Source organism: Elephantulus edwardii, unplaced genomic scaffold, assembly GCF_000299155.1.
Source record: "Elephantulus edwardii isolate Elephantulus edwardi_28Jun2011 unplaced genomic scaffold, EleEdw1.0 scaffold00229, whole genome shotgun sequence".
Lineage (NCBI taxonomy): Eukaryota > Metazoa > Chordata > Mammalia > Macroscelidea > Macroscelididae > Elephantulus > Elephantulus edwardii.
Genome location: NW_006399979.1, coordinates 679484 through 695367, shown reverse-complemented (window position 1 = coordinate 695367; position 15884 = coordinate 679484). Strand labels below are relative to the sequence as shown.

The 15884-nt window shown below is 38.4% G+C and overlaps 1 protein-coding gene across 1 annotated transcript; it reads left to right on the top strand.

Annotated features, from left to right (window-relative positions):
• Window positions 1-353: 353 nt before the first annotated feature.
• Window positions 354-929, top strand: LOC102869812 (divergent paired-related homeobox-like). The gene has a single exon (XM_006898437.1). The coding sequence runs from the start codon at window positions 354-356 to the stop codon at window positions 927-929; it is 576 nt and encodes a 191-aa protein (XP_006898499.1).
• Window positions 930-15884: the final 14955 nt, after the last annotated feature.

Below are 15884 nucleotides of genomic sequence, written 5' to 3'. Positions count from 1 at the left end.
ATTTTACAAGTAAATTTTATCAAATATCCAAAGAAGAACAGTCATGAATTTTACATAAACTATTTCAGAAAATGGAAAAAGATGGAATTCTCCCAGACTCATTCTATGAAGCAAACATATCCATGACAGCAAAGCCAGGTAAAGCCACCACCAAAATAGAAAACTATAGGCCAATATCTCTCATAAACCTAGATGCAAAAATCCTGAATAAAATCTTGGCCAATAGAATCCAATGATATATCAAAATAATAATTCACCATAAATAAGTGGCATTCATAACAGGTATGCAAGGATGGTTCGACATAAGAAAAATAATCAGCATCTCTGTTGCAGCTGCCAACTTTACTATCCACATGGAGAGCCCACCAGCCACTCTTCTGGAAGAAAGCCAGTACCGGAAAGTCCTAGAAAGAAGAACCATGTTCTCTGGAAAACAGCTAGAAGAATTAAAGAAGCTGTTCGTCATGAACCCGTACCTCACCTCTGAACGCAAGAATTCCATAGCCTTGAAAACAGGTTTACCTCCGAGGGCCGTCCAGGTTTGGTTCAAGAATCGCAGAGCAAAAGCCCGAAAAAGTGACCAAGAGTATTTACCTCCAAAACAAGAAGCTCAACAACAGCACCCCGTGGAGGAAGAAGTCCAGACCAGCCCACCACCCAGGAGGAATTTAGACTCAGAGTTCACGTCCCCAGATGACTTCTCTCCTGGCCCTCTGGTTTATGCACAGCACAGAGTCCCCTCATTTCAGCTCAGCCTTTGTCCCAGCCCTAAAAAATGCCACGCAGGCCACTTGGGCTGTCATCAAATAATCCATTTTGGCTGCTGCCAGGACTCCAACATCTATTACCTCCATCCTCTTCTGCATTCCCAACAGTGTCCAGGCTTAGTGTCTAATAAGCTCTTGGACCCTGGCTCTCCAAGGGCTTAGCAAATAAACTCTCGTGTTGAGGAATCCCCACCCTCTTCCCTTCTTCCTCCCAGAGCTTAGAACCTCAGAAGCCATTTGTTGTGTTCAGAGCTGGCCTTCCCCCCGGGGATCGGATGCTGTAGACAGCACAGGAGGACACTGCCCCCCCCCCTTTCTGAGGAAATGGGCTGGCTGAATTAAAATTTGCCAGAGACACATAGTGCTTGGTATAACTGGACTGAAAGCTTCCTTTCTATGTTGTCAAAAATCATCGAGTCAACTACAATTCACAACGACCTGAACTGTCCTGTGTCGTCCTCACCAATTCTGCTAGCTGACTGTTGTTAGCACTGTGTTAATCTCTTTGAAGGTCTTCCTTTCTTTCTCTGACTGTCACCTCTCCTGGCATGATGTCTTTTCCCCCCCGGGATTCTTTCTTCAATAAGAAAAAAAAAAAAAAAAAGAAGAAGAAGAAAGAAAAGAAATGGGAAGAACACAAAAGAAAGAAAGAAAAACTAACAAAAAAAGAGAAAAAACACTAACACAAAAAAGGAAAAAGGAAAAGAAATTAAAAAAAGGAAAGAAATGGAACCGACTATGACCTGGACCAGGCGCATCTCAGTCTTTCAAGTCACATCTTTGCTATGAGTCAAAGTTATGCAACAATATACCTCACTGTTGTTGTTGTTTTTTTAAAAGGGGGGGATTAACAACATGACCTGGATTCTGACTCATACAACACAGATCCGAAGCCTTCAGACTTTGTGAGAACTGCCATCCCTGTCTTTTTAACCTATGAATAAAGTGAAATGAGATCAATGAAAAAAATTAAGAAAAAAGTAATCAGTGTAACTCATCACATTAAGAAAGCAAAGAATAAGAACCATAAACCTATACATTAGTGTGGAAAAGAACTTTGACAAAATCCAACACCATTTCCTGATTAAAACACCATCAAAATAGGAATAAAAGGACATTTCCTCAACTTAGTAAAAAGTATATATGCAAACCCAAGAGACAGCACTGTTCTCAACGGAGAGAGTTTAATGGCATTCCCTTTGAGAACAGGAACTAGGCAAGGATACCCACTATCACCTCTCCTATTCAATATTGTATTGGAAGTCTTAGCAATAAGACAAGAGGAGGAAATAAGAGGTATCCAAGTTGGCAAAGAGATGGTAGAATTATCTCTCTAAGCAGATTATTGATAGTATACTTAGAAAACGCTAAAGACTCAGCAAGAAAACTATGGGACATAGCTGACCAGTTCAGCAAAGTGGTAGTATATAAGATCAACATACAAAAATCAGTTGGCTTTCTCTACCGTGACAACAAGAATACATAAGTGAAACTAAGAAAAACAACACCCTTCACAATTGCTAATCAAAAGATTAAATACTGGGAACAAAATCTAACTAGAAGCACAAATGATCTATTCAAAGAAAATTACAAAACATTACTACGAGAAACAAAAAGAGACCTGGGGAAATGGAAGCATATACCTTGCTCTTGTAGAGGAAGACTCAGTATTGTGAAAATGAGTTCAATACAATCCCAATACAAATACCAATTCCATTCTTCAATGAGATCGAAAAGGCAATCTCCAATTTCATTTGGAATGGAAAGAGTCCCCAAATAAGTAAAACACTCCTTCAAAAAGAGAAACAAGGTTGGAGGCATCTTACTCCCTGATTTCAAATACTACTACACTGCTGTGGTGGACATGGCAGTGTGGTACTGGTGCAATGACACATAGAACAATGTAATAGAATTGAGAACCCAGAAAGCAGTCCATCTACCTATGGTCAACTTATTCTTGATAAGAAGATGAAATCATTTAAGTGGGGGGAAAAAGACAGTCTTTTAAACAAATGATGTTTGAAAGAAAATTATCTGCAGAAAACCCAAGCAAGACCCACAACTTATACCAGCAAAAACCAACTCAAAGTGAATCAAGACCTACAACTAAAACCAAGGACTATAAACTTTCATTAGATAAAAGCTTGGAAGAACTATAGAGGCCCTAATCTAAAACATGAACTATTTTCCAAGCATCCTGAAAAATCTACAATCAGGAGAGGATAAAATAGATAAATGGGACCTTTTCAGAATCAAGTCTCTTTGCACATCCAGAAACATATTCAACAAGAATGCCACAGACTGGGAAGAAATATTTGGTAATGATATGTCTGATAAGGGACTTAGATCTAGAATTTATAGAATACTTGAGCTGAGATAAAGGTAAAAACTGAATTGCACAATGGGCACAGGATATGAAAAGACACTTCACCAAAGAAGACATTCAGATGACCAACAAACGCATGAAGAAATGTTCAAAATCCTTAACTCTAAGAGAGATGCAAATCAAAACAACTATGAGATACCACCTCACCCCGGTAAGAACAGCAAAATTCAACAGAGCAGTAAAGGATAAATGGCTAGTGATGTTGTGGAGAAACCGAAACACTTTTGGTGGGAATGAAAATGATACAACCACTATGGAAGGCAGTATGGAGCTTTCTCAAAAAGTTACAAATACAAATACCATTTAACCCAGCAATTCCACTACTGGGATTATTCCCTAAAGAAACAAGAACTGCCACTCAAGCAGATATCTACATATCCATGTTTATTGCTTCTTTCTTCACAATAGCAAAGAGTTGGAAATAACACAAGCGGGCATCAACAAATGAATGTATAGAGAAGTTGTGGTGTATTCAATGGAATACTATGCAGCACTGAAAAACAAGGAACTCATGAAATAATACACAAAATGGGTGATCCTGGAGAACATTATGCTGAGTGAAATCAGTCACAAAGAACAAATATTGCATAATGTTCTTGTTATAAATAGGACTGACATTTGGGTTGAGGGAAAACTAAGAAAAGAGTGGATAAATAATGAACACTGCATTGAAACAGATGAGGGAGACAACTATTTAAAAGAAATATATGAGTAGGTATTATTTGCATGACAAGCTTCCCGAATAAGAGCTTCATATTAAAGTGGACTGCAGTGGGGGGATTGTATAACAATGAAAGAATGTTTTTGTCTTTTCAAAGAGAAATGTGAACTGGCGGGGAGGGGTGGGCAGGGAGGAAATATGGAATAATAAATGAACAGAAATCCATGTTCTCTATAAAATTTCATTAAAATATCAATTAAAAAAACAGTAAGTTTTTGAAGTATTGAACACCAATGATCAAAGAACAGATGGTTTACAGAATGATGTTAAAGATATCATCCATGAAGAGAACAAAAAGCCATTTCAAAGATGGAAGTGAAATAATAAAATGAAATGGATATCAGAAGAGACTCTGAAAATTGTGCTAGAGTATTGAGAAGCCAACACAAAGAAAAAAATGCCAAAGTAAAAGAATTGAAGATTTCAATGGACAGATAGAGAAGATAAAGCAAAGTATTATAATGGAGTGTGCAGAGAACTGGAATTGGAGAATAAAAAAATAAAAACTCACACTGCATCTCTCAAGTAGAGAGAACTGAAAAACAAGTTTAAGTCCCGAGTTTAATACTGAATGATGCTATTGGTAATGTATTTAATGACTCATAAAACATCAAAAGAAGATAGAGGAAATATGGAGACTCAGTGTACCCAAAAGATCTGACTGACACTGAAAAATTTCAGGTAGTGCCATATGAAGAGGAGCCAATGGAAATTAAGGTGGAAGTGGATGGCATTGACAAAAAAGTAAGGCACCAGGTATTGATGGGATACCAATTAACTTGTTTCAACTAACATATGCAGCCCAGGATCTGCTTACCAGTCTATGGTAGGAGATCTGGAGGACAGCTGACTGGCCAATGGATTGGAAACGATCCATATTTGTTCCCATTCCCAAGAAAGGTGATTCAACTGAATGCGGAAACTATCGAACAATATTATTAATATCACATGTAAGCAAAATACTGCTGAAGATATTAAAGAATGGCTAGAATGGGACACAAATATTCAACTGCCAGAAGATCAAGCTGGATTTAGAAGAGGCCATGACACCAGGGATATCATTCATTGCTGATGTTAGATGGATTCTAGCTGAAAGTAAAGAATACTACAAGAATGCCTATGTATGCTTTATTGACTACGCAAATGTGTTTGACTGTGTGGATCATAACATGTCGTGGTTGACATTGAGAAGAATGGAAATTCTAGAGCACTTAATTGTGCTCATGCGAAACCTGTACCTAGATTAGAAAGCTGTGGTGCGAAAAGAGCCAGGGAATACTACACAGTTTAAAATAAAGGAGGTAGTGCATTGGGATTGTATTCTTTGTATATACCTATTCAATCTGTATGCTGAGAAAATTACTTGAGGAGTTGGACTCTATGAAGATGCATGTGTCATCAGGATCAGAGGGAGACTCATCAATAACTTGTGTTATGCAAACAATACAATCTTACTTGCTGAAAGTGAGGAAGATTTAAAACACTGTTGCAGGAGATAAAAAAAAAAAGGCTTGGACATAGATTGCCTCTCAATGTCAAGAAAAAAAAATTTACCACTGGACTGATACTTAACATCATGATAGGGAAAAAATTGAAACTGTAAACAACTTCATCTTACTTGGATACACTATCAACACCTTAGTACTAGCAGTCAGGTAATCAGGAGATGTATTGCAGTGAGAAAGTCTGGAGTTAGGAACCTCTCCAAATTTGGGGGGAATAATGATGTTAGTTTCAGGACTAAGGTGCATTTGATTAAGGCGATGGTCCTTCTTATCACTCCTGTATCTGAGAGCTGGACAATGAATATGGATGACAGAAGAATTGATGCCTTTGAGTTGTGGTGTTGGAGAAGAGTACTGAGCCTTCCATGAACTGCCAAAAGAACAAACAAATATGTCTTGGAGCAGGTGCAGCTAAGAGTGCTTGTTGGAGGCTAAGATGGGGCTTCACCTCACATACTTCAGGCCTGTTGCTAGAAGGGGTAATTCCTTGGAGAAGAACATGATGCTCGGAAAGGTAAAGTTTCAGAGAAGGAAAGCAAGATCCTCAACCAGGTAGATTGACACATTCGCTACCACAATGGGCTCTGAATGTGTCAGGAAGTGTGAGGATGGCACAGGATGGAATAGGATTGAAATCTGTTGTTCAAAGGGTCACCATGGGTTGTATTCGACTTGATGTCACCTAACAACAGCAAACAACAATATAACAGTGGCCTCATATGTAGGTAATTGTGCTGATAAACCTCAGCTAGCCCCTCTCTGTTGATTTGACCCAGGTACTCTACAAGAAAATTATGAGTAATCTTCTCACACATATTTTTACAGTCATGGAAAATCTGCTAGAGGGTCAACTATGAGTTGATTTTTGCTTGGTGAGAAGAGTAGGTTCTGACTTGGTGATGTTTTTTTGAGGGTTGGGTGTTTGTTATATTTATTTAACTACTTAGGCTCCTATATATTGGGAAATAGACTTACTTTTTAATTTCATATTTACCAACTCCTTTAGATGCAATGTACTTTGATATCAATGTCTATCTCTATGTGTGCTCTATTAGATTTTGAATAGATGAAGTAAGTATTTGTTGTTGTTCTTAAGTACTGTCGAGTCATAGATGGCTCTTAGTGATCCTGTGAATGAAAGACCTGAACATTTGTATAACTTTCATCGTTTCTTCAAGTATGTAGAGTTTCTGGAGGCTATTTCAGAAGTGGACGTCCCTCCTTCTTCCAAGCTTGTTTTAATTGGGGAGCTCTATCAAACACTGTCCACCATGGGTAACCATTATCACATTTGATGCATCAGTGTTACAATGTTTAGCATAACAGCAACCATGAGTTACTTCTGTACAGCAAATGGACAGACAAGTGCTATACCACTTAGAAGAATGTCTGACCAAAACCAATTAGAACCAGGCCTGAGGGCTGCAGATTAAAATCACCCACCTTTGACTTGGTGGCATGTCCACCAGGCCCACAGAACTCTGTCAATGTTGTTGGAGACCAACAAAATTCAAATGATCTGAATTATTACTATCAATCTTAATCACCCAGTGCTGCTATTACTGAAATATCACAAGTGAGAGTCTCGAACAACCAGAATTGTTCTGAGACTCTGAACTCAGAGGAAGGTCTTTGTCTCTTCAGATGGCTCTTCTTCTTCTTTTTCGGTTAGATTTCTTTATGTCTTCACAACTACCTAACTTCAGAATCTCTCCTTATTTCTTTCTTTTACATCTCAACATCTCAAAAGATTGACTAAAGATATATCCTGTACCTATTCTGTTTCCATTCAGAAAACATGTGATACAATAAATGTGAAAATTATAGAAACATGTCATTAGTAGCATATACAAATAAGATCTTGCTGTTGATAATTTATAAAGGGCTTCATCAGTATATTAACAGTACACCAACAAAGAACTGACAACATTTTAAGCTGGATTAATGGAAGAAGTGTAACATTGCTGATGTCAGATGAATCTTGACTGAAAGTAGAGAATGGCAAAAAGATGTTTGTTGTTCATTTTTGTCAAATCAGAACTGACTCTCCAGTGGGTTTCAGGGCTCATGTGTATCAGGATTCTATCTTTTCACTGTAGTTATTCAGTATGTATCCCTACCATATATGTTCATAGCATATGTATTCAATAAGTATTCCTAGCAAATAATATGAGAAAATGTGTTATATGATAAATAATGTGGCATCAAGATTAGAGGAAGAATTGTTAAATTCCTGGAATATGTAGATTATAATACCTTGCTTGCCAAAAATAAAGAATACATAAAGTTCTTACTGAAGAATCTCAAAGACCATAACCTTCAGTATAAATTACATCTCAACATAAAACAAAAATACTCACAAGTAGAACAAGAAAGTACTTGATGATAAGCAGATAAAATATTAAAGTTGCAAAAAATTTCATTTTACCTGGGACCACAATCAACATACATGAAAGCAGCAATCAAGAAATAAAATTACATATTGCAGCAATTAGATCTGCAATTAGATCCAAGGTATTCTTTAAAATGCTAAAGAGTAAGGATGTCAGTTTTAAGATTAACATGCACCTGACAAAATTCATGGTGTTTTTAATTGTTTCATATGCTTGTAAAAGTTGGATAATGAGTAAGGAAGATCAAAGAATACCTTTTAATTGTGTTAATGTAATTGTAGACTGTGAAAAAGAAGAAACAAATCTGTCTTGGAAAAAGTGCCGAGTGCTTAGAAGCAAGTGGAGTGAGATTGTCTTACACACCTGGACATGTTTTCAGGAGGGACAGTCCCTGGAGAGAGACATCATGATTGGGAAAGTAGAGCATTCTCAAAAGAGGAGAAAGATCTTCAGTGTGATAGGCTGGTAACAATGAGTTTAAGCACAGCAGAAATTTATAGGGTGGCACAGGATTGATTGGGCTTTGTTTTGTTGTCCTTGGTGTGGTTATAAACTAGAGCCTGCTTGAAAGCACAACAACAATCAGTTCGCACATTACCAAATAAGATTGAAACCAAAGACATGGATGTTAAGATATGTATGTCTTGGGGGAACATAATTCAATCCACAACACAATCTGCATATTTATAGTGGTTTTGTCCAAAAGTGTTTCTCAGTAAAATTTTTAAACAGAATTAGATGTAGACGAGTAGAAAAGGTTTCTCTTTTTCCAAGTAATTTTTTTAGCTTCAGACTTAAGAGATATCCATTTGTAGCCAAAATTCTAATATTGACTACATAATATAGTTGAAAGTCTCCCAGCAGGAAATTAAGCCAACACAAATGAAATATCAACAAAAAGTCATTCTTTGAGGAATATAATGAATATGGATGATATATATGTAGAAACTCCTGACAATGTCAAGCGTTAATCTTCGGGGTTTGAGCAAGAGGGGTGGGGCAGAGAAGTACCTTGGTTCACACTGATGTGGTCACAAGCTTGTGTGCAAACCTGTGTTTTGGATCTTCTCCTTCATTAGCCTTATGCACGAGTCAGCATATCATCAAAAAAGAAAACAGAAAACTTTTCATACGCTCCCAGATGAATGTGGCTTTCCTACCATATTAGAACTAATTCAATTCTGACATAATACTCTGTTTCCCTCTTCTGTTCCAATTCTTGGGTATTTATATAGCAATTTTGGTCATATTTTGGTAATGATGTAGATTTATAGAGGATCATAACAGATGATTCACACAAAAATCTTTTCTTTTTTCATTTCTGGAATCCTCTTGGCATGACTTCCAAAACTCAGCCACTAATAGAACATAAATATAGAGTAGCTGTGTTCCTATTTCTAGAGAAAAGTAGAGTAACTAGAGTAATTAAGGCCTGGGGGTGGTTGGATTTAGGTACCCTTGAATTGAAAAAAAACATTCATTTGAAACTTCTTTGGGTCGTGTTTGTCCCAAGTTTATCTCAGTGTTTTGTAATAACACAACTGACCGGTCTTTGGCAATTCTGTTTAAATACACACTTTATACTTTTTTTCCCTAATTTTTTCTGCTTGTTCTTGGAGATATTAATTTGGGTTTTAAGATCATTCTTAGAAAGAGAGCAAAGAAGTATAGAGCAAGATATAAATTATTTAGATAATATTTTTTATTACATATTTGTTAGAGTTTTCCTCTTTCTCCAAAATACTGTAAGCACTTACTACTTAGTATCATTAACATAGAGGTAATAAAATGGTATTAAAGTGAGACCTGTACTTCAGTTGATGTTCCTATAATGGAATGAAAGTGAAACATGTGTCTGCCTCAATCTGTAAAATGTTACAAGAAAGGACATTCATCACCCTAAACATGAAAGTTTAAACTTGCTCTTAAAACGTGTTCTTTTTCAACTTTTTATCTAAACTTAACAATTTTTAACTAGTTTCACTCCTGCCTGGAAAAGGAAATGGATGCATTTTTACACTGAGCTTTGCATTCCTTTGAACATTGAGCAAATGTTTATAGAGAGCCTGCAATGTGCCAGATACTACATAGAGACAGAGGATACAAGAGGGAACAAAGCAGATGTAGATCTTACCAGAGGCTGATAAAAGAATCACACATTTTTTTCATGTTGTTGTTGTTGTTGTTATGTGCCGTTGAGTCATTTGCAACTCATAGCGACCCTATGTATAACAGCCCTAAACTCTGCTATATCCTGTGCCAATCCTATGGTCTCTGACACACCCATCCCAATTACCCCAGTCACTGAATCAATCCACCTCATAGAGGGTCTTCCCCTCCTGCGCTGTCCCTCTATCCTACCAAGCATGATGTCCCTCTCCAAGGACCTGTCTCTCCTTAAAACATGTCCAAAGTATGTAAGACGAAGCCCCAGAATCCTTGCCTCCAAGGAGAAGCCTGGTTTAACCCTCTCTGGGGTGAATCTGTTTGTTTTCTTGGCAGTCCATGGAACATTCAATACTCTTCTCCAGCACCACAGCGCAAAGGCATCAATTCTCCTTCTGTCCTCCCTAGTCATTGTCCAACTCTCTGATGCATAACAAGTGATTGCAAAAACCATGGCCTGTATCAGGCGCACCTTAGTCTCCAGAGAGACACTGTTGCTCTTCAGTACTTTAGAGAGGTCCCTAACAGCAGACTTTCCCATCGCAATACATTTTTTTACTTCCTGGCTGCTGGTGCCAAGAGTGTTGACCGTGAAGCCAAGCAAACTGAAGCTGTGAACAATCTCAATCTCTTTGCCATCCATCCTGATGCTGCCGATTGGTCCAGTGGTGAGAATCTTTGTCTTCTTGACATTGAGCCTCAGTCCATACGGAAGGCTGCAGTCCTTGACTCTCTGCAGCAAGTGCATGAGGTCCTCCTCAGTTTTGGCAAGCAGGGTTGTGTCATCTCCATAACGCAGATTGTTAATAGATCTTCCACTAATTCTGGCGCCACACTTCTCCTCATAGAGCTCGGCCTCTTGGATAATCTGCTCTGCATACAGGTTGAAAAGGTATGGAGATAGGACACATCCCTGGCATACACCCTCCCCAATTTTGAACCATGCGGTGTTACCTTGCTCTGTTCTGACTACTGCCTCTTGGTACAAGTATAGGTTTCGCATTAGCATGATTAAATGTTCTGGGATTCCCATTTTTCTCAGAGTCAGCCACAGTTTGTTATGATCCACACAGTCAAACGCCTTAGCGTAATCAGTGAAACACAGATAGACATTCTTCTGGTATTCTCTGCTTTCAGCTAAGATCCATCTAACATCAGCTACAGTATCCCTAGTACCACGACCCCTTCTAAACCCAGTCTGGACTTCTGGAAGTTCTCTGCTGATGTACTGTTCCAGATGTTTTTGGATAGTCTTCAGTAGAATCTTGCTTGCATGTGAAATCAATGACACTGCTCTGTAGTTTCCACACTCAGTTGGGTCACGTTTCTTTGGAATAGGAGCAAGTATAGAACTCTTCCAGTCAGTTAGCCAAGTGGTTGTCATACCTTTTTTATTTTGCAATCCAATTCATATCTCAAGTAATAGAATTGAATTATTAATGTAATATATTGTTTATTCACATTGTATTTCACACAGTCATTCTCATGCACTATGTTTTAGAAAATTAATCACCATTGGAGCTTGCCTGTAATTACCCTGTTTTTTGCCCAAATCCTTCCCATTTGCTTCCCACTTCCCTCCACCTACCAAATTGTGATTTCATCTCTACTTATATTATCTATAATACATATTCTATTATCTCTATCTCTATATATCATCTATATCTATCTTCATTGAATATGCAAAGGCTTTTGACTCTGGGTATTACAACAAGCTGTGGCTGACTCTGAGAAGAATGAGAATCCCAGAACATTAAATTGTGTTTATGTGAAATTGATACTTGGACCAAGAGGCTGTCATCAGAACAGAGAAAGGAGACACTGCATGGTTAATGATTGGGAAAGGAGTCCGCCATGAACATATTCTTTCTCCATACCTTTTCAATTTGTATGCAGAACAGATCATCCAGGACTCTGGGCTGTATGAGGAGGACTGAGGCATCAGAATTGGTGGAAGATTAACCAACAACCTGCGTTATGCAGAAAACACAACCCTGCTTGCTAAAACTAAAGAGGACCTGAAACATTTGCTGCAGAAGGTCAGGGATTACAGCCTTCAATAGCCATTGAATCTCAACATCAAGAAAACAAAGATTCTCACAACTGGGCCAATTGGCAGCATCAGTCTGGATGGTGAAGAGATTGAGATAGTTCACAGTTTTAGTTTGCGTGACTTCACAGTCAACACTATTGGTACTGTTGTTGTTGTTGTTATGTGTCATCGTGTCACCTGTGACTCATAGCGACCCTATGTACAACAGCCCTAAACTCTGCTCTATCCTGTGCACACTGTCTCTGATACACACACCCATCCTGATTACCCCAGCCACTGAATCAATTCACCTCATAGAGGGTCTTCCCTTCTTGCGCCGTCCATCCACCCTCCAAGCATGATGTACCTCTCCAAGGACCTGTCCCTCCTTACAACGTGTCGAAAGTATGTCAGACGAAGCCTCAGAATCCTTGCCTCCAAGGATCAGCCTGGTTTAACCCTCTCTAGGATGAATCTGTTTGTTTTCTTGGCAGTCCATGGTACATTCAACACTCTTCTCCAGCACCACAGCTCAAAGGCATTAATTCTCCTTCGATCCTCCCTAGTCATTGTTCAACTCTCTGATGCATAACAAGTGATTTCAAAGACCATAGCCTGTATCAGATGCACCTTAGTCTCCAGAGTGACACCCTAGAGAGGTCCCTAACAGCAGACTTTCCCATTGCAATACATTTTTTTATTTCCTGGCTACTGGTGCCAAGAGTGTTGACCATGGAACCAAGCAGACTAAAGTTGTTAACAATCTCAATCTCTTCACCATCCATCCTAATGCTGCCAATTGGCCCAGTGCTGAGAATCTTTGTCTTCTTGACATTGAGCCTCAATCCATACTGAAGGCTGCAGTCCTTGACCCTCTGCAGTAAGTGCATGAGGTCCTCCTCAGTTTCATCAAGCAGGGTTGGTCAACTGAATAATGCAGATTGTTACTAGATCTTTCACCAGTTCTGATGCCACACTTCTCTTCATAGAGCACAGCCTCTCGGATAATCTGTTCTGCATACAGGTTGAAAACGTATGGAGATAGGACACATCCCTGGCGTACACCTTTCCCAATTTTGAACCATGCAGTGTTTCCCTGCTCTGTGCTCATGACTGCCTTTGGTCCAAGTATAGATTTTGCATTAGAACGATCAAGTGTTCTGGAATTCCCATTCTTCTCATAGTCAGCCACAGTTTGTTATGATCCACACAGTCAAACACCTTTGCATAATCAATGAAACACAGATATACATTCTTCTGGTATTCCCTGCTTTCAGCTAAGATCCATCTAACATCAGCTACAATATCCACTAGCAGCCAGGAAATCAAGAGATGAATTGCATTGAGAAAGTCAGCTGTGAAGGACCTCAGAGTACTGAAGAACAAAGGTGTAAGGCTGAAGACTAAAGTGTGCCTGTCTTTGCAATTGCATTTTATGCATTGGCGAGCTGGATAGTGACTAGGGATGATAGAAAGAGATGCCTTTGAGGTGTTGTGCTGGAGAAGAGTGTTGAATATACCATGGACTGCTAGGAGAACAAACAGATTTGTCTTGGAGAGGGTGAAGGCAGGTCGCTCCTTGGTGGCAAGGATTCTAAGGCTTCATCTGACATACTTTGGGCATGTTGCAAGGAGGTATCAGTCTTTGGAGAGGGACACTATGTTTGGGAGATTGGAGAGGAATATCCTCGATGAGATGGAATAATTCAGTGATTCGGGTAGTGAGAGTAGGTGTTTTGGAGACAAGGAGGTTGGCACAGGATAGAGCAGGGTTTAGGGCTCTTGAACATGGGGTCGCTATGAATGGCAAGTGACTCAGCACACAACAACAACAACAACAACAACAACAACAACAACAACATCTATTTATCCAATTAAAACTAATGTAAAATACAATGTATATAAATGATTGTGTGAAACAATGTAAATGAAAGCTTGTATAAAACATAATGTATATAAATGAAACATGAGGATTTATTATATGAAAACCAAGAAAAATATTTTTAAAAAAGAAAAAAAAACCCTAATATATGTTTTAAATTCTGTCACATAGAAGATGATTGAGTCATGTATACAGTGATTTGGAACATTATGTTGTTTTTAGGTCTATCAACTTGACAATTCATAGAAACCTTCTGAGTAGGAGATCTGAACCTTGTCCTTCCTGCACTGTCTTTGCAATCTCGACCGTGCTCAAGCCCAATCTCGCGGTCCCTGTCACTCCATCTTCTTATGGATCTTCTTTTTCTTTCGCTGACTCTCTACTTAAGCATGATGTCATTTTTCTGAGGACTGGCACCTCCTGACAAAATGCTCACAGTATGTGAAATAAAGTTTCACCACCCTTGCTGCTAATGAGCTCCCTAGCTGAATTCCTCCAAGACATGTCTGTTCTTTTGTTGCTGTATGGTATGTCTAATAATCATTGCTAACATCTCAATTCAAAGACATAAATTTTTTTGACTTTCCTGATTCATTGTGCGACTTTCAAATTCATATGAAGTCACTGACAATATCATGACTTGGTATTTTAACACTTTCAAGAGGTCCTTGGCAGTGCAACACGTATTTTGATTTCTTGATTGCTTCTACGATGAGTGTTGATTGTGGATTCAATTAAAATAAAATCCTTTACAACCTCAGTCTTTTATCCATCTGTCATGATGCTGCCTATTAGTCCAGTTGTGAATATTTTGTTTTCTTGAATGCTGTAGTCTATGATCTTCTCCACTAAGTGCTTCAGATCTTCTTGACTTTCTGCTAGCAAGGTATGATTTTTCTTGTCACATGCTTTTGAGTTCACTATAACTCATAGAGACGTTGCACAATAGCTCTTAACCTTGCCTTATCGTGAGCCAAGCTCACTCTCTCTGGCACACACTTGCCCCATTGCCCCAATCACCGTGTCAATCTGTCTTATCCAGTGTCTTCCTCTTCTGCACTGACCATCTATCCTTCCAAGCATGCTGCCCTTCTCCTAGGACTGGTCCCTTCTGGCAACACACCCAAAAGTATGTGAGATGGAAATTAAAAACCCTTGCATTCAAGGAAGAACCTGGTTTAGTCTGTTAAATTCTTCTTTAATAAAATATTTAATCCCAACAGACTAAAGGGACCACATGAACCACGGCCTCTACAAGCTGAAAGAACTAGATGGTGGTACCCAGCTGCCAATACTGACTACTGGAATAGGGATAACGATAAAATGTCTTGGACAAAAAGGAAGTCATAGAACAAAAGGAAACATAATTAAAGACAGATTGATCTGATTTACTAGTCTCACAGAGACTGATGGAATCTCAGATACTATAGTATTTAGATCCCTCTTTAGTCCTGGATGTGATTTCACCCCAGGATCACTTTGCAACCAAGTAATTGATAGACCTATAAACTGAAGAAATAACATCATGAGGAAAATATACCTCTCAGAATAATCAACTTTTTCTGATCAAGAAGGCAGCATTTGCTCCCACACACAATTCTGATGGCCGCACGGGGTAGAAAAGAAGGATGAATGGTAATGAGGAAGTAGGAAGGAAAGAGAAAGAGAGCTGTATAATTGAGGGGATTGCAATGAACTCAACAAAACAAAATGCATATAAATTGTTGAAAGGAAAACTAATCTGCTTCGTAAACTTTCACCCAAACCACAATAAAATGTTGAAGGGTTATGTAAATTACAGGTTAATTTTTGTTTGATATTTATATTTATTACTAGCAAATTAAAGTATAAATAATTGCAAAATAATGCTGTATATAAATATTCATAAGTGAAATAGAATGTTCATTCAAATTGTGTTTTAAGTAAAAATACTTTAATCGAAGACGTGCTAAAATTATAATGAATAGCTGGCATTAAGTCAACAAAGCACAGTAGCTGAAGGTACATTTTATTATGTTAAAAATATCTATAG

Bases quoted from the DNA above. Each gene is read 5' to 3' on its own strand.
- LOC102869812 (XM_006898437.1), top strand. From the start codon at position 354: ATGGAGAGCCCACCAGCCACTCTTCTGGAAGAAAGCCAGTACCGGAAA.